Source organism: Tenrec ecaudatus, chromosome 8 (genome assembly GCF_050624435.1).
Source record: "Tenrec ecaudatus isolate mTenEca1 chromosome 8, mTenEca1.hap1, whole genome shotgun sequence".
Taxonomy (NCBI): domain Eukaryota; kingdom Metazoa; phylum Chordata; class Mammalia; order Afrosoricida; family Tenrecidae; genus Tenrec; species Tenrec ecaudatus.
In genome coordinates this window covers 133,107,439-133,127,656 of record NC_134537.1, presented here as the reverse complement: position 1 = coordinate 133,127,656, position 20,218 = coordinate 133,107,439, and the positions used below count along the sequence as shown (strand labels likewise).

General features: G+C 40.1%; 1 protein-coding gene across 2 annotated transcripts in view; it reads right to left on the bottom strand.

Moving 5' to 3' along the window:
- The window catches only part of ASB5 (ankyrin repeat and SOCS box containing 5), a 104,447-nt gene that overhangs the window by 41,699 nt on the left and 42,530 nt on the right, over window positions 1–20,218 (bottom strand). For both annotated transcript variants that reach the window (XM_075556860.1, XM_075556859.1), the window contains one exon: window positions 15,365–15,649. In XM_075556860.1, the coding sequence (XP_075412975.1) occupies window positions 15,365–15,560 (196 nt within the window). In that variant the 5' untranslated portion in view covers window positions 15,561–15,649. The remainder of the gene's footprint in view (window positions 1–15,364; window positions 15,650–20,218) is intronic.

The following is a 20,218-nucleotide window of genomic DNA, read 5'->3' as shown; positions in this document are numbered from 1 at the left end:
CACTAGGAGTTGGCATCAACTTGATGGCAATGACTTTTAATCTAATATTCTGTGTCAACGAGTCTCAATCGGTGGCTATAAAACAAGGCAAAACCAGATCTGACGCTTCCTAGCCCCCACGTCGTGAGGCTTTTGTGAGGCTTAAATACGTTTAGGGGTCCATATGCACAACAGTCCTGGGTACATAAGCGTGCTCACTAGTATCACAAAATAGGACACCCCTTTCTTCCCTTCTTCCTCTTTACCCACTTTGTCCACACACTGGTCTATCTTACCAACAGTCAGCTTGAAATTTAAAAAGCTAGCAACTCCATCCAAGGAATGAAATCAGAAATCTCTCTTCTCTCCTCTGAGGACGACAGCTGCTGGGGGGACTCTGATGCGCACCGTGGACAAAGGCTTAGTGTACGAATGAGTTGACATGCAATCCTCTCCTCCATGTAGTTCTAGACGCAAACAGTTTGTCTCCACTGTTAACTATGTGCTCACAGAAAGCTTCGGGGATTGGCAGAAGGTATGTTTATATTTTTCATGAAAATTGAAGAGAGGTTTACTGACATTTGCCTCTGCCAATTGAGCCTCTTTGCAGAAGTACAACCTGGGAATAGGAAGCATCAGGTGCCCCAGGTGTGCTGGCCTCAGCTCTAACTCTGTAAGTCAAGGTGCTGGCTCATCCCCTTTGGCAGATCAGCGCTGGGTGTCCTGCAGGCTCTAGGCCCTTAGCCGACTATCTCCAAACAGGAGGCCTGCCCCACACTGTGGATGCTGTGGTTCTCTGTCTACCTTTGGTTTTCTTGATAACAGAAGATATTTCTAAACCCTGGAGTTAGACCACTTCACCCAGAATAATTCACTCGCTGTTTTTGTTGTGAGGTGTTGTCATCTCACAGGTGCCCAGTGGTTTCAAATACCAGCACAGGGCCACCCCTGGTGAACCAGTTGCTACAGAGTTTCCAGACCAAGAACAGATGGGGAAGAATGGATGTCCCCTTCTGGCGACTAGCCACTGGAAACCTTTGAACAACAGTGACTCTAGCCATCTAAGCACAAAGCAGTCTGTTGGCTACACAGGCAAAAACCAAGATATTTGTTTGTACACTTTTCATTTGCTTTAAAAGAATAAACAAACAAAATTAAATACCCACTGAAGGGCTTGGGGAACAGGAGTTATCTACACAATGACTTAAAGGGAAAAGAACAGCAGACCGGAAGTATTCTTAAAAGAAGTTGGCCATCCACACTTATTAATTCCAAGGAAGTTGAGAGACAAGAAAGTCCTTTTTAAGAGCACGATTCTGCGTGACCTTCTTCAGAGAACAAGAGAGCAGGCGCCTCTCGGTTACGATGATATATGTGGGCCATGCTTTTTGTTTGCTGCAACACGGAAGTCCCATGTTGAGCGCTAACAAGATTTTAAAGGAACAAAGATAAAACAGACTCAAATGCAAAGAGGCTTCACAATTTTGTGGTAAATTTAATGAACAGATAATGGATTTTTCCACAAACTTTTTGAAGGCCCCAGTGTGAGGTGAGGAGGTCGATGGAGCGAGGGTCAGGTGCTGGTCTGCTAAGCAAACTGAAGGGGCTTCGAGGCCCCCAGCCACTCCGTGAGAGGAGGAGGAGACTGCCTGCTCCCATTAACATTTACAGTCTCAGAAAGTCTACAAAGGTCCCTTTGATTTGGAACTGACTAGAAGGCAATGCATTTTTTCGAATAGGGTTGAGTCTAAAGACGCTACTACAAATCATGCTGTCTCTGGTCAGAGCCCTACCAAGTTGGTTCCAACTCACAGTGGCCCTGTGCGCAGCACAGTGTAACGCTGTCCGGTCCCGTTGCCTGAGCCCATGGCTGCAGCCACGGTGTTAATTCAGTCTCCTTGAGGGCCTTGCTCCGCGTCGCTGCCCTTCTGCTTCACCAAGCATGCTGTCTTTTATTGTCAAAGAACATAAAAATGTGACGCTATAGTCGCTCGCCTAGCCTCTCCTAGGTCTGCACACTCAGGAAGGCAGTGTTTCCAGATCTCCGACCTTCCCTTGAGGAATTCTGTGCTCTTTTACTTAAACCACTCAAACTCCCTTTAAATGTCTGCTGAGTTCAGGGGACAAAAAGAAGCTTGATGGGACAAGCTCAGAGTTATTATGAGGGAAGCTTTTCCAAGGAAATGTCCATAGGCTAGCCCCCAGTAGGGATTGAGTACCTTATATACTCATGTATAAGCTGAGCTTTTATGCCGTTTTTGTGGTAAAATTAGATGCCGTGGCTGATAATTTGGGTTGGCTTATACTCAAGTATATACAGTGAGTGCATTCCTTTGATGTAGAAAAACATTTCTTGTCAGAACTTTTCTGAAATTCTTCTCAACAATATAGTTTTCAAGTTTTTTTTAAATGTTTTCAGAATAAGTGCCCATGATCATCCTTTTTCCTTCAAACCAATCAGTCAAGATTACCTATTTTCGGGTTCCCAAAACATTCTCTATCACCTTCTAAGCTGAGCTTGCTGCCTTAAATTTACTGGTCCAACGGATGCCCTCTGAAGCTACTGTTCTGATTGGGACTACCTCTCTAAATCCAGATACAAGAGTGGTCCCTAGTGATGACTGGTTCTATGAAATCATCTTCATTAGCTTCTAATTTGTGTAAGAGACAAATTATCTGTTTTTTGGACTAGTTGATCTTTGCACATTTTTGGCACCCATTGAGCCAAGAGTTTGCTGAGACCAAGATGTTTGCCTAAAATGCAAATTTCCAAACCATGTGAGATCCCAACTTTAGTATCTACTATATTGAGGGTAACTCTGTATTTTCTTTTGTATTGTTTTCTTTTCATCTGGTTTTGGATTTCAAACTTCAGTCTTCAATATTGACATTTTCCCCTCTCTTGGTTCATCTTTGAGCCCTTCCCAAGTTTCCTTAATATGTTCAATCCTTCTAAAAAGTGTTGTTTTACGTGTGGCAGCATTCTCAAAAATGTCACAAACCTTTGATCTTTTGAGAAGATGTCCACTTGAGTTTTGTTTAAATGTTGATATTTTATTTGCTTTTACTTCAAAATCACCCCCCCCCAACACATAGCAGCCATGGCATACATACACACAAATCCCCCACCCCCTTTTGTTGAGGGCATCTGAGCAAGTGTTGGATAAGTAGGTGAGAGAATCGACTGCAGCCAGCCATTCAACTCCGAGATATGTTCAAGCACGTTTTATTTGGGAAAAACCCATGCATATATGAATTGGTATCTTAGTAGCAATACTTTATGATGTAACCTGTGTTTTTTAAGTTTAACTCCAAACATTTAAAATATGTTTCATTAAAATGATAGGTCAAAGAGTGAACAACTAGCATTCTTCACTGAAAGGCAAGCAATCTATGAGTTAATGTTACAAGAAGATTCTTGGGTTTATTTAGCAAACATTAACTGCTTCTGCCTAGTGAAACACATCAGTTTGGTTTGGTTTCTTTTACTAGGAGTGGGAGAATCAATGCCTGTTTACAGAGTTAACATGATCAGGGAAAATGAACTTTTAGTCCATTTAAAAAGAAAAGGTAGAGGGCATTACTTAGAGAGTCTTAAAATGATTGACTTTATGTTGCATTTGTTTTTGAGAATTAACTCCCAGACTCACCCAATTGTATTTATTAAGTGTCTGGTCCACATTGGGTCAGGCGAAGAGAACAGATACTGTTGTGTTCAAGATAGTAATAAAAGTCCTGTATTTTAAAGTTTTAACTCCCTGGGCTCTCTTCTCCTCTTTCTTCTTTTATCCCTTCGTTCATTGAAAATATATTAAATCCTTACCATGGGCTACTCACTGGCTAGGCCACGAGCTCTGGTGGCGCTGTCAATGAAGCAGTGACAAGTGCCTATCACAAGGTCGGTGGGTCAAACCAGTGGGGGGGGGCAGTGGGAGCTGAAGATTCCTGCTGTATAAATATTTATAGCCTTAGAAACCCCTACATAGGGTCACTAAGAGTCAGAATTGACTTGATGGCAGTGGGTCTGGGTTTCTGGGATTTTTGCATTGGAATGAGGATGAATTAGGCAATTTTCATGAAGCTTATGCAAAAGCAATAACCGCATCTTGATAGTGTACTCAGTGTTTAGTTTGTTTGGGCTGCCATGTGGAAGGGGAGAAAGCAGGACAGAACATACTCGGTTATTTTGTGTCTTGGTAGAACTACCACAAAGAGCCTGACAGCCAATCGGGCACTTGATACAGAAATCAGCTCTCAGTGAAAAGAACTGCTTGTTTCGCAGTGGAAGTCACAGAAACACAATTCCATAATGATCACGGAGCAGCTGGAGAGGAAGACCAGACCGCCACAGTCTGGCTTTCCTCGGGCCAGATCGGTACCCTTTGAGCAGAGCCTTCTCCAGCTTTAAGCCTCGTAAACCGACATCCATTTCTGGACGGAAACATAATTAGTATCAAAGGTAGGATCTCTGTATGCGTGAAAACAAAAATTATGAAAGAATAAAATAACCTTAAAATGCAATAAAATTATAAAATGGTATCATTAAAATGTGTGTTGTAAAATAAGTTAAGTCAAAGTGTGGAAGTAAGAGAATATAGACACCAACTATACCTCTTAAGTCCAGTTCTGGGGAATGGAAGCAACAAGGAGCTCCTTTTACATGGAAGAGCATGTTTAATGTGTTTCACTTTTCAGTCTTACTCTTTCCCCAATAAATCACATAATAGCTATGGTAAAAACAACATGTGAGGGGGATTCAAAGAGTTCATAGAAAGGAGAATTAAAATGTAATGGGATTTTTCCATGAACTTTTGAAGCCCCTCATATGCCCCAATTTAAAGAAATGTAATATGTGAAATATTCCTTTACAAAAGGAATTTCTAAAGAAACGTTTAGGTTCACACAACATTTAAACATCCACTCGTCACTTAAAACCACCGTTAGATTCCAAAAACCAGTTGTTGTGCAAAAAAATGGCATTTTGCCAAGATGGAGGATGACTAAATCAGATCCTAAAATGGAGGATGATTGTATCGTTACATAACTGCCAATCCACTGAGAATCTGAGCCCAGCCAAGTTGACATATCCAGGGGTCCTCGAACTTTTTAAACAGGGGCCAGGTCACTGTCCCTCAGACCCATTGGAGGGTCGGGCTATGGGCCGGATAAATGTCCCCCCCCAGGCCACATGTGGCCCGCGGGCCGTAGTTTGAGGATGCCTGGACCATCCGAGTCAGCATTGCTGTCTCCTTAAGCCGCCACATTCATTACACTAGATGCATTCAATCCACAAGAGCTAGCTTAAACTGACTTCTGAAAGTGTCAGGGTCATTGCACGCTACTGACCTACTTACAAACGGGAATCTCGGTTTAATGAAGTGACCATAGGCACTGTGGCCTTTGCAGACAATTTCTATTTTGGAGAAAAGTAATTGTTCATCTGATTCCTATCAAGTTTTCAGTATTTAACCTTTGTTTTTACTTGATGAGATTGATATAGAGCCACACCTAGTTATAACATTGTATGATAAATGCTCTTGCGCTTCATTCTTTTAATTAAAAATTTTGCTTTATTGCTTTGATAAATTCATAAAGTCGCCGTTACATAAATGGTCCTCATGTAACTGCTGTTGTACTTTTCTTAGGTCTCTTTAGAAGGGCAACTTCCTTTAGCACCCTGCAGCCTCACCTGATTTAACTAACAGGAGACTTTGCAGGGCTATGTGGGTGAAGAGATTTTTCAATGGATGGACTTTAACTTGAATTTCATCACTTTCAGTTTTCATTGAATTAAGCTGCACATTTAACAGCTGAGCTGAGCTTGTGTGTCTATTGGATGACATGCATGGCCTTTTGGCATTGCATTTCAGTTTGTTGGTACTCTGCCCACAGCGACGATTATCAGCCTCCTGGAAAGAGCATATATGTTTCCGAATAAATCCACTTCACTCATAAATAATGCTGGCATGGAACCTTCACTGCCCGGTAGAGAAAGAATGTCTCCTCATTCCGTTTCACATGCTGTTGCTAAGTGCCGTCAAGTTGGCTCCCACCTCAGAGCACCATCTCACATACCTGTGCCCCTTACTGACATGCCCAAGGGTACTGAGCTAATCCTTAGGAAAGAGAGCTGAAAATATATTCAGCTTTACCTTGTTTTACATAAGGGTTGGTTTCTGTAACGGTACCTGCAACTTAAATAACAGTTTAAATAAGCTGAGACTGTTTTGTTTTAAAACTTCATTTTATCCCGTTCTTTAAAGAAAATAATGTACTCTTAAAGCTCAACCGATGAAGGATCATGAAGGTAGAATTTCTCTGCTTAAAAAGAGGATGGAGCTTCATGAGACCCTTATCTCCTCACACAGCACTGGTCTCTCAGCTATTGAAACTCTTCTGAAGAACTGCAATGTCTACTTAAAGACCAGATATTTAAATATAGTTTTATGGTAAACAATAGGGTTAAGAAAAATAATCACAGTCTACTACTTGATGTGTTTGCCACTCATCTAAATTTCAGAGTGAACCGGCTTAATCACAGACACCTTGAAAAATCCCTATGATATTAAAATTTTTAACAACCATAAGAATACACAGGCGTCACCCTCCACGGCCTGATATTCTTTCTGTCTAAAGTCTGCTTTGTGGAAAGAATTAGCGACTCGTTCCTTAGATAGCAGCGAAGGAAAAGTGCCAAAAGTTGTATGTAGAGTGCAAGGCAGAGCTTTTTAAAATAAGCCGTGGAGCTGTTTGAGGAAGCTTCAGAGGAAGGACGTTTCAAATACTCCACCTGCTTCAATAAGATGGATTGTCCACTCCTGAAGCGATTGTTTCCCTCTAGCCTCAATGGGCTCAATGTGTTACAAGTGTTTCAGGGACACACAGAACCGTGCGAATGCAGTCTCTCTGAGACTATGCTCTGTTAGATCAAATGTCGGCAAGTATTTTATCTCCGAAGATATTCAGTTCATGAAATACACAACGTTTACATATTAAAACCATTTCACCAAAGACTTTGGAAGAGACTTATCCTGGTAATTATTTCGATTCTTGCCTAATAACCCGTTTTGATACGTGGAAGCCAGTAAAGGCATTAGAAAAATCTTAATAAAAGTAGGTCTTTTACAAGTATTATTTCATTGAATCTAACTATCCAACTATGATGACATAAAAGAACTGAACAAAACAAATTCAAAGGGCAGCTCAAGAAGGTAAAGTATTACAATGAAATCCGCAAAGACCGGGGCTATAAATGCAAAAGGAAAAATCATGCTCAGCCTATCTGAAGCTGATAGCACGGAATAATTCAAGCCTCAAGTTGAAGTATGGAAGGATTTTATGGGCAAAATCTTGACTATATGGGAAGAATCCAGAGAAGACCCAAAGGAATGATCAGAGTCACTATCAAAAAGAATTGGCCGATAGGTAACCATATCAAGGGATGTCATAGGATCACTAAGTGACAGTTTTGAAGGCAGAAGGCCAAATTGCACTGAAGACATGGATGAAAATCAAGGCTTCAGGAACTGGAATATATCAATTGAAATGTTTCAGCAAACCGATCCGGCTCTAGGGGGACTCACTGGTCTATGCCAAGAAATTTGGAATACAACCAACTGGCCAACTGACTGGAAGATATCCATACCTTTGCCCATTCCAAAAAATGAGCCAACAGAATGTGTGAAATATTGAATAACATCGCATACAAGTAAATTTTTAGAACAGCTGTAGCCGTACGTTCACAGTGAACTGCCAGAAATTCCAGGGGGATTCACAAGAGAAAATAGAGAGATCATTGTTGACTTCAGATGGATCTTGGCTGAATGCGGAGAATACCAGAGGAAGATGTTCACTCTGTTGTATTGACTATGAGAGGCATTTGATTATTGGGATTTTACTGGGTGACATTGCGAAGCATGAGAGTTGTAGAACACTTCACTGTATTAACCTGAACCTACAGTAACAGGTAGATGTGCAAAAAGGAAGAGAGAGAATGTCACGGTTTAAAATACAAGATGTTCCCCAAGCTTGTATCCTCTCACCATGCTTACTGAGTCAGTGTGCTAAGCAAACAATCCAAGAAGATGGAATATTGGAAGAACATGGCTTTAGAACTGAAGGAAGACTCATTAACCACCTGTGACATGCAGATAACATAAACTTGCTTGCTGAAAGGGAAGAGGACTTGCAACCCTTAACGATAAAGATCAAACCTTTCAACCTTCGTTATGGATCACACCCGAATGCCAAAAAGAAATTAGCGGGAAGAGTTCTCACAACACTAAGAAACATCACTACAAATGGAGAAAGCATTAAAGCTGTTGTGGATTTCCTTTGACTTTGCTCCACAATCAACGTCCTTGGAAGCGGCAGTCAAGAAACCAAATGGCGTAGCCTATGTGAGGCGTGGGCAATGAAAAAGGAAGGCAGGAAAAGAAGCACATCATCTGAATCCTGACGCTGGTGAGGAATACTGAGTATACTATGTACAACCAGAATATTCCTTAGCAACATGGGTGGCAGGCTTTGTCTCACGTAGTTTGGACATGTTGCCAGGAAGTGCAGCCCTTGGAAAAGTCATCCTGTTTGGTAAAGTACCGTGGGCACGAAAAAGAAAACCATCAAGGAGATGGATTTGACGCAGTGGCTACACCACAGGGCTCAAACACAGCAATGGTTGCGAGGGTGGTGCAGGGCCAGGCAGTCAGGAGCCGAGCTGATCACCAGTACTTAACAACAGCATCCTTCACAAAAATGAATCAGACATCAAGGTTATTGCGATGATGTACCATTCCCTCGAATAAATAGCAACCTGGAAAGCAGAAGGGTTAAAACCATTTTGTTTCAGTCAGTTGTAGAAACAGATGGATAATAAACTAATTTGGAAACACAATCAGGGTATTTTCTGGGCTAAACAATGCACTGTGGAATATAGTGAACAGGGCAGAGCGAGAAGAACAGCTCTTCTTGTGGAAAAAAAAACAACAGTTAAAACTTGTACTCACAAAACAAATGCTCTCGAATGGGGTTAGGGTTGGGGTATATTTACGTTTAGGGTTAGGGTTAGCGTTAGAGCTAGAGTTAGGGTTATGATTATGTTAGGGTTAAAAAAAACCCAACTACACACGCTCTCTCCCCAAATCACGCATATATCATTACGCAAGAGGCACACCGTTCTCTCAGTTCCTTACGTTCATCATCTGCTACCCTCTTCATCTCTAACTTTTCTATCTTCTCTGTCTCCCAGCTAAACCTTTATTCCAAGGCTCAGTGTTTTGTGATTATCCGAATTTATTTTTAGGAAATGAATAAATATCCTCATTGCTTATCTACTATGCTTCTTGAAATATAAAAAGTATTTTGTGAAGTACATTTGTGCATTTTGATGGTTTTAATTGATATGGTCAACTTTTAAAAGTTCTGTATCGTAGAGTTAAAGCATAAAAGAGACCAACTGTAGCCTGTATTTCTTTAACATCTGTATGGTCCTTCCATGCAGAATGCACACCAAAAATATAGAGTATTACAAGAACAAATAATTGAATGACTAAGAAAAAGAGCAAAAGCATAAGAAGATGTGACAATAAAATTCCTACAAAAACAGATTTTCTAAGCTCTCACCCACTATTTCCATTTATTTCATTCCAAACATCCGTGGATGTCTCTGAATACAGGAAGTAATAAAGAAGCCATTAAAATTTGACAAATCAATTTCTAACTTTAGAAATTCATCTTTCGATTTTAATTCACTGTATTATTATGACCTCTACCAAAAATGTGCTCCAGTACTATGAAAAAAAATAATAGAATTTGGATAAATTAAATCCTTTTAAAACTTGATAATATTTTTAATTAAAATGTCACTTAGTTTGTTATGGAAGGCTAGTTCCATTGATTGAAAATTATTCTTATGTAAATTGTCCCACCTAAGATTGGTAAATATGTGCAAAAACTCAAATTTTCAGGATATTGTATACCTTTTTATAATGAATATCATCAAAGAAGCCACCGTACAAATCTATTTCCCGAAAGCTTCCATTGCTGAAGACGCTAAGAAACGTGCCTGACACAGTGATAGTCATGTACAGCCACCCCCAAAATCACCTGGAAACTCTGACTCATCAAAAAAGGTCCAATGTAAATTACTATTGCCTTTGTGGTACTGGCTATAAATTTACATGGCTAACGTTGCTATTATATCACGGATGTGCTTTACTGATGGAGAAAAACATATATATCAGATTTCCTCTCCCATTTAATTAAATTCCAGCTACTTTTCCTATTCCGGTGTTGCTATTTTTCAGAATGAGATGTAGTTCTGTCATTTGGCGTGGGATGGTACGAGTTACTAAATCGAGTCAGAGAAGAACTGTGCTCTGTAGGGATCTCGGCGGCTGATTTTTCAGAAGTGTATTGTCAGGTCTTTTTCCCAGGGTGCCTCTGGATATATGTAAACCTTTAACCTTTCAGTTAGAAGCTGAGCCCGTGAACTCTGCACCACACAGAGCCCAGAGGGACATGTTACCGTGAAGAAATTTACACAGCCCCACACTGTGTCTACGTCTTACAGCCATCTGCTATAGCACTCAAGCCGAATCAAGTTTACTTCTCAAAACCTGGCTTTACAACTTCAGCACACTGACGACTGCTATCGATGTGCACGCATACATTTACATCGAAAGTCATGCCATAAAGACTACAGCAATTTCGCAAGCAGGCTAGCACACCCGATGGTGATTAATACATCTGGAAAATTGTGGCACATGCTTGCCTCCTGGCCTCAATTATAATGCAAACGCCCTAAGCATGGGAAGGGCATGTTTTCCGTTTTGCAGTCTGTGCCTTGATATCAAGGTGCTGAGGAAAGGGGTGTTAAAGCTGACCCTGTCTACTTATAGGTAAAGCGGTTGACTTTCTTCCATGCCTAAGACACCGCTAGAAAGGGATGGGCCTTAACAGAAAAGAGGACCACTTGTGAGATCTCTTGGGGGTTCCGAGTTCATCACTTTTGGGGAATGTACTAGTCCCTGGGGTCTGTGGAACAATGTGCTCCCCCACGTGCTCATTTGCATCCTGTCTTATGTCATGGTCCAGTTCAGAACATGTTGCGTTCCTCGTGTGGAACAGTGAGTGGCTCCACATCGGGCTACTCACTGCAGGGCAGCAGTTGGCAACCACCTGCCTCCTCAAAGGAGCACGTTCTACTCCCCAAAGAGGGCACTTTCATCCTGTCCTACAAGGTCGCCATCAAGTGGACTGGGCCTGATGGCAGTGGGTTTGTTTGTCCCTTTCTTGGTCTTGGAATAGGGATAGACTGCTGGCTTTAAAATGGACGTAACCACATGCCCTTTGGTGCATCCTGACTTATGGTGACCCCATGGGTATAGAGTAGAAATGTGCTCCAAGTGACTTTCCAGGTGGAGGACCACGCCTTCTTCCAAAGCAGCTCTGGGTGGATTTGATCTGCTAACTTTGGGGTTGGCGTTTAGGCACATTAACAATTGCCACCACCTAGGAATTCAAACAATAGTCTATACCTCTGATAAATATCCTAACCAGGACATTTAACAAGAGTTATATAAGAAGTAATTATATTTAAAAAGTATAAATTCCTTTAATACGATGGGCCAGTTGATAAAAGTCTTCAACAGGAAAGGTAAATTTGTAAAGTTTATTGTATCAGCAATGGGATCGAGAAGGAAATTAACATAGGCTGTTAGCTAACATTGAGTTTTTCAGGATTCCTGTGTGATTATAACTTGTTTCAAGCTCAACTAGAAAGTACTTTCCCACATTAATCTGTCAAATAGCGTGAGCTGACTAGATTATCTAGCCCAGTGGTTCTCAACCTTCCTCATGCCACGACCCTTTTAGTTCCTCATGTTGTGGTGACCCCCCAACCATAAAACTGCTTTAGTTGCTACTTCATCACTGTCATTTTGCTACTGTTATGTATTGGGTGACCCCTGTGAAAACATCGTTCAACCCCCAAACGGGTCACAACCCACAGGTTGAGAACCACTAGCCGATAGCTTCTTCTATTCCATACCCAATTCTCCTGCCCATGGGGAGGACATCAGGATGCTATCTTCTATGATCATGAAGGATATGAAAATACACCCATCATCTCATATTTCACAGAATTTGGCAACTCTACATCAGAAGTTCTAGGGAAACAATCTGGCTAAGTTTTTACAGTAAGGATGAGAAACATAATTCAAAGTAAAATTGAGGTGATAATCTTCCTTAGGAATGAAGAAATTGCTGAGTTAAATATAATTAAGTCTGGTTAGTTAATTATAAAGATATAAACAAAAAATACTTTAATGGCAAGGCACAAAAATGCAACAATGAAAAAGGTATGTTAAAATGGACAAAATAATAATTTCCTGGGGAAGAAAGGATGAAGTCTTATAAGGCGGAGATTAGAAAAGAATTTTTAAGCTATGTGATTTTTCTACTAATGGTAATAAAATGTACATTTATTATGCATAAACTAGATAAAAATAATAAGTTGCTTAATCTATAAAATAATTCAAGGTACTAAAAAGGATAATTTCATTAAAATGACCTAACAGTAAACACAACATAAGCTCCAGTTTCAAATATATTTACATATTCCCAGGGAAAATATTTTTAATAGTAAATGTTGATTTCTTTATTTCTTCTCTGATAGTAATCAAGCCCTAGAGTTAAAATATAGCCTTAAGTAGATCAGTGAGCACAGATGGGAACATGGGAGCCACGTCCTATGTGGCAACCAGCAGAAGGACTTTAAACCAAAAAAACCACCTCTGCCACTGAGTCAAATCCTACTCAGAGCAACCCCAGTGGACAGAGTGAAATTGCTCTTGTGTGTTTCCAAGGAGACTATAACTCTTTTTTATATTGTTCCAATTTTTAAAATAATCATTTTATTGGGGGCTCTCACAACTCTTGTTATAATCCATACATCATTTGTATCCATTATATTCATACACATATTCCATCGTTCTTCTCTAGACATTTACTTTCCATTGAGCCCTTAGGATCAGCTCCTCTTTGTTTCCCTCCCTCCCTTCAGCCCCCCACCCCTGAGACTATAACTCTTTACTGGAGTAGAAAGGCCCATCTTTCTCCCACTGAGCAGCTGGTGGTTTTGAACAGCTGACTTTGAGGTTAGCAGCCTAATGCCAAATGATACCACTAAGGCTCCCAGAGGCACACAAGACTAGTCTAAAAAGAAGACAAATGGGCACAAAAGGAAACTTCTATAGCATCCTCTGAAACCTTTGTCAATTCACAGAGATGTGTTTGTTCTTAGTGAGTATTTGACATTTTTATGTAAGGCCATTCTTATAATATGCAGTCTCTATCTTATAATATGTATTCTCTATCTAATCTAGCATCTGTTTTCTGTTTAATAAACAAAACATTCCATTTGCCAACTAAATGTTACATTTCGATAGGATCACTTAATGGTATGCCATCAAATGAGGGCACAAACTCTATAAAAAGACATCATGTTTCGTAAGTGAAGTCATCAAAATGAGGGAAACTTTCCATGAGATGACGGGACACAGTGTCTGCAACAGTAGGTTTATACATGCCCGCAAGTAGAAGGATGGCACCGGACCCAGCACCATTTCCTCATAACCTTGTCATGAGTCAGAGCCCACACAACAACTAACAAGTGCAGCAATGCTATGTCACCTTTAAATATAGCTACGCCGATTCAGAAAGCAGCTTTGGTCATGCACCGGCAAAAAGGCTTGGCTGCTAATTGAAAGTTGAGTGGTTTGAGCCCACCAGCCGCTTCTTGGGAGAAAAATTTTGAGCAGTGTGTTTCTGGGGAAAAAAAGTCCGACCTGGGAACCCCTACAGGGAAGTTCTATTCTATCCTGTAAGTTTTCAATGAGTCAGAGTTGACTCAAAGGTAGTGGGTCATATCTGTTTGGAAGCAATTAGTAGGTCAAGAATTAAAACAATTCCTCGTTGTGAGAATGCCACTTTGAATTTAGATTTTCATCACTCTGCGTGAGTTACTAAGTTTCTCTCATTACATAAGAACAATTTTCTCGGGAAAAATTAACTCACTCTCTACCTCATACATCAAAAACATTTCAATTTCACTCAGCACTCCATGAACTTCCAAAGTAACCGTGGTTCAAAATGAATATGCCACAAATGTCTTTTTAAATATAGATTTTAAGAAAGAAAACTGAATAATGCATATTGCATAGAGTATTTGTCCAGTAAAACAAACTGTTTAAGAATTTTTGAATTTAATGGCTAAAATTACTATTTGTCTTCTGATTTTACATATACATTTTTTCTACATGAGTAGACTTGACTTCAGGACTGTGGGAGCCCTGGTGGCCTAGTGGTTATTCACTGAGCTGCTAACTTCAAGGTCAGCAGTTCAAAACCACCAGCTGCTCTTGGGAGAAACAGGAGGGTTTCTACTCCCATAACAAGTTACTATGTTGGAAACCCACAGGGGCCATTCTACCTTGTCCCATACAGTCTCTACGAATTGGAATAGACTGAATGGAGTGAGCTTGGCTTTGGCACACTTGTAAAGTACTTGGTCCATGTTCCTATCCTCTTAACAAATCTGCCTCAGAAGGGCAGCCAAATGTTCCTTATAAGTGAGATGGGAAGACTCTGGCTCACGCATTTTGGACATGTTCTCAGGAGACACTAGGTAAAGTAGAGAGGCAGCAAAAAAGAGGAAGTTCATCTCCCTCTTTGACATAGTGGGTACAAGAACATGCTCAAAACTACCAGTTGTGAAAATGCTGTCAGACCTTTTTCATGCATAGAAGCCATATGAGCTGGAACTGACGGAAAGGTACTAACAATAATGTAGCCATTTATCATCACTTTTAATTGATCAATAGCAATCTTATTAGGAAAGTATATGATAAACCTTAATTCCTTAGGAAAAATATATGATAAACCTTAACTTCTGGCACATCAGAATTTATTTGTCAATCAAATGATTAATCTTAGCAAATTAAAAAAGTCATAAAAACAAAATCTACAGAAGCTCTCATTTTAATAATCTTGCTAACTAAACTAAAAAACATTATGTTACATAATCCTTTAATAAATCAACCATTAAAAGTTGTGTTTTTTTAAAGGGTAATTGAATTGCTATGAATTTTTAACTTCCAGAACTATGACATGAAACACAATGTTTACGTTTCGAATATTTCTTTACAGACGAGCATGTATTTAATAGCGTGCTTCCGGAAGTTGAAAAATAATTTCTTTAACGAGGAAATGGCACAATATCTACAGTGGAGCAATCCATAAAGAAAACGTTCTAGATGTGCAAGAATTCTGTAAGGAACACAAGTTAAATGCACCTTGAAACAAGAGGGCGTGAGCATAAACGTACCTTGCCCTTGGGATGCTCCGTAGAATTCAGCTGCTATCCGGGCCGCTTCTTTGCGGTTGCCTTTCACAATGTAGAAATGACTAAGGATGGCCAGGCTGATTTTCACGAAAAGTTTGAAGCAGAAAAGTGAGAGTATTGTAAAGTAGACATTGGATAGCTGTTGAGCAAATGGCCGACTGTCTTCTAAGAGCGACATTGCTGCGAAGGAATCCGTGACTGTCTTTAGTTAGATCCGAGTCTCAAGTGTGTCTGGCTCTCGTCCGGGATGCTCTTGAACAGCTGGTCCTGAGGAAAGAAGGTATCAGCTGGTAATGCTGCCCAGAGCTCAAACTATTTATACTGGCCCGTCAAAGGCCTTTGCAGGCTCCTATTGGTCTGAGCAGATGCCATGTATCATGTGGCCCATTCACAAGACTCCTGACTTTCCATTCTCAGGATGAAATGACACCCATCTCTTTGGCCTGGAATTCAAAATCCAGATACTAAAATTTATATACAAAGTATTTCCTTTTTTTTTTTGGAGATTTAAGGATCAATTTGAAAACTGTGCACGTGGCCCCAGTTTTTAATGCAAATGATATTCATATTATCGAGGTAAAATTAAATCAGTTCCTGATTTTAAAACGGTACTATTTGTGGGCCGTGAACTAGATCACCTAAGAGTCGATGTGTTTGATGGTCTTAATGCCTATTCATGAAATTATCCAATTATGTTGCTTTTACTATTGTCAAAAAAAAATCATTTGTCAGCATGCGGTTCCATCTGAGTTGGAATCAACTCAATGGCAGTGAGTGAGACACATGGTTAAACTGGAAATTCATAGCAGAACAATATCTCAGGCCTCATTCACTCCCCCAGTGAGTAATTTTTAAGCGCAACGTGCCAACCATTTTTCTAAATGCTGGGAATAGCTAAATGAACTTAACAGTCCCTGTCACGGGGATTTCGCCCTCGAGAGGCGGATACGGATAAGAAATGGGATAGCCCTAATACAGATAAGGACAGCGTAGCAGCACCAGACCATAAAGAGGCAGAGCTTAATCCTGGCAGGCAACAGACATAAAAGGCTTCCTAGCGGAAGTAACACGTCTGAAGGATAATTAAGTAAATACAAGTATTTTCATCCAGATTATCCAAAACCAAGTAAAACAATAGGTTTTGTAGACCTGTAATTGTTGTTAACCTCTATCTAGGTTCTTTCATGAATAAAACGCAACCATCTCTTTACGTATGGAACTCTATACGTCTGTCAGGTGAGTGCTGGACTGCTACGGACAAGTCCGTGGTTCCATCCCCCTGGCGAAATCAGGAGAAAGTTGGGGTTATCTGCTCCCATCAAGACGTACAGCCTGGGAAACCCTATACAGGGTCGCTAGAAGTTGGAATCAACTTGATGGATGGCAGTAGCTTGCTTGGGCGAGGTGCGTGTCCTTAAATAAGCTATCCTTTTTAAAGACAAAAAGAGTAAATTATTAAGGAAAAGATATAAAGCAGTAACATTAGTTACGGCATTATGTCAAAACATGAAATGGCATATTCTACAGGGAATTTATTTATATATATTTACCTGACAAAGTTTGGAGCCTATTCATTGCTATAAAAACAAAAGCTAGCAAACCCATGTTGTCAAGTAGATTCCAACTCATAGAGACTTATAAGGCAGGGTAAATATGCCCCACGGGGTTTCCCCCACCAAACGCTTCTCTAAAGCAGACGCATGTTTGTCACTCGTAGCAGCCTAGGTGGATGTGAAGTTCCACCCCTTTAGTTAGCAGTCAAGTGCTTGAATTACTGTGCCACTTGATAATTGGCATAGTGCTTCCAGTATTTTGAATATAATACCTGTTTTTAAACAGATATTTTTAAAAATTTTAGTTTCCCATAAGGAAATCAAAAGGATTACTCTTGTAATAATAAAAAGATCATGCTGGTGATTGGTCCTATGTTTATCTGACTGAGTGTATACAGTTTTCTATGTGTGCATGATCTGTTGGCCTGACTGACATGAGGCATTCCTGAGACCAGAGAGATCACTTGTAAAATCAATATGTCAATAAAAGCAGGTTTCTTCTTTCCCCGCTGAGCAGCTCCATGAGAAATGAATTAGATCAGTATGCTAGAAAGAAATTACCAAGCTCTTTCTGAAAAGAGCTCTTAGTATCTATCAGGTCACTGACGAGACCAAACGGTTTGCTATTAACTACTAACTCAAGGTTGTTGGCTTGGACCCACCAGGGTGCCCTGGAAGGAAGGCATGAAAATTGGCTCCTGCAGAAATTACAGGCAGGAAAACCCTACAGAGCAGTTCTACTCTGTAGGACAGAAGTTGGGATGGACTTGATGCCAATGGGTTTATGCGTTTCCTTTTGGTTTTTTTAAAATTATTATTATTCTCAGAGGCAAAACACGGGAATGAGCTGCTGTCAAATCAGACCCAGGGTGTCATTTCAGATAGACATTAGGAAACAATGAGAATGAACTTCAAAGTACCATATATACCCATGTATAAGCTGAGTTTCTCAGCACATTTTTTATGTAGCTTTTGTGGTAAAAGTAGGTGTCTCGGCTGATAGTCGGGTCAACTTATACTCGAGTATACTGGTAAGTTATTGAAGATTAATACTCCAATTTTATCTTCTTTCCTTGCACTAGAGGCAAGATTGCATCATGTAAGTCATTCCATGAGATTACCCCCCTATTAATCTCCCCTCTGGCATGAGGGTGCATGACTGCACATTGGAGAGGCATGTACCACAGACAGCTGGACCATCACGGTGATCTGAGTCACTGCATCTACCTCTACATCAGTGCTTTAGAATTAGAAAGAAAACCAGCCGTAGGCAGGCTTAAGTGGCTGTCTAATGTTTCACTCCTTCCTCTTTACCAGTAAACGCTATTATAAATAATTACCTCCACATCAGCTAAGCGGGAGCCTGGATTCTTTGGGGTTGAGGAATACTTTTATTTGTCTAAGGCTGCTGTCATTCAGGCAGTAAGTTTAAATCTCTGTGGTTTTACTAGTAGAAAATGCTTAAGATTTTATATCAAGCTAGGTCAGGCTTTATTTTAATGTGTTCTTGTTTTGTACTTCTTTTTCTGAGTTGACAGCCTCTCCCACAACTTTTACTTTCTCTAAAGGGGAATCAAACCAAATTAAATAACTTCTAGTCAGTGAACTCCTAAAATATAAACTAGATGAGGCATTTTCCACATTACCCTCCAAACCAAACCTGTTACTATTTACTATTACTAAAGCAACCTGATAGTACAAAAATAGAACCGCCCCATAGGGTTTCCAAGAGCATAAATCTTTTGTGAAAGAAAAAAAAAGCCCATGGAGCAGCTGGTGGGTTTGAACTTCTGACAATTTGGTTAGCAGCCAAGAACTTGAACTAGGGCTCCTTTGCCACATTGTAAAATTGCCAAAATATTTTAAAGACACAAGGAAAGTAAGGTGCATCTATTACCCTGGATTTACCATTTTCATTTACAATATGGAGTAGTCATTTACCACATGGAGGGGAAGAGGCACAAGATAAACATCAGACAAAAACTCATGTAGTAATTATAACTAAACTTAATATCGCCTTATTAGAATGAGTAATATGGAAGAAATTAAAATATAAGGAAGATGAGCAAAAGTTTTCAGTTGGATAAGGTCCCTTTTTATCTAGTTTGTCTTTTATTGCTCATGCTTTTGCGGTTATATCTAAGAAACTGTTGTTGAAAACTATACATCAAGGCATTACCTATAAGTTTTGTTCTGAGATTTTTATGGTTTCAGGTTTTAAGTTTAGCTCACTGCTCCAATTTGAGTTTGTTTTCATACACAAGCAAGATATGGGTCCAAATTCAATCATTTATTTGTGAAAATCCTGCTCCCACAGAGATATTTTTCAGAGACTATTCCATCCCAGCCCCACTTGTCTCTCCCTCTGTCCTACTGCGGCGGCCTGTGTGTTGCTGTGACGCTGGGCGCTGTGTCAGCAGTACCTCACATACCAGAAGGATCACCTGAAGCGATCGGGTGTCAGCAGAGCTTTCAGGCTCAGACAACGGAGAAGAACAAGGCTGTCCACTTCTGAGGAATGAGTCGCGGGACACAACATGGGAAGAACGGAAACCTTATCAGACACTGAACACTTCATGAAAGGAAACAGAACATTTTCAGAGAGAGAACCGGAAGAGGGGCCTTTTAAATGGGAAGGCTGTCAACATATGACTGAGCCGCCTTCCTAAAGCAGAGCTGACCTCCTGGTGAGAAGGTAGCAGCGCCCTCAGGGTCTTCATTTTCTGATGGGTCACAGTTCAAAAGGAGAAGGATGTGCTGCAAACACCAGTTAAGAATCCGAACTCCGGATGTACAAATTATGAATCTACAAAAATTGTAAGTTGTAAACAATGAAATGGAAAACATGACGATCCACATTCTAGGAAGCAGTGAGCTAAAATAGGCCGGCATTGCCATTTTGAATCAGATATTATATGGTTTATTATGCTGGGAATCAAATAATCAAGAGAAATTACATTGCATTCATTGTCAAAGACATTTCAAGATTTATCCTGAAGTACAATGTTGTCTGTGATAGGGTTATGTACATACGAATTCAAGGAAATACAATCAAATATTCATTTTTATGTGTTAACCACTAAAACTGATGATGAAGAAATGAAAGGATTCTACCTACTTTTTCAGTCTGAAATTTATCAAACGTGCAATCGAGATGCATTGATCAATATTGTTGACTAGAATACAAATATCTGAAACAAAGAGAAAGGAATAGAAGCTGGAAAATATGGTCTTGATGATAGAAGTCAGAGATCACGTGAAGGGATTTTGCAATAGGAATGAC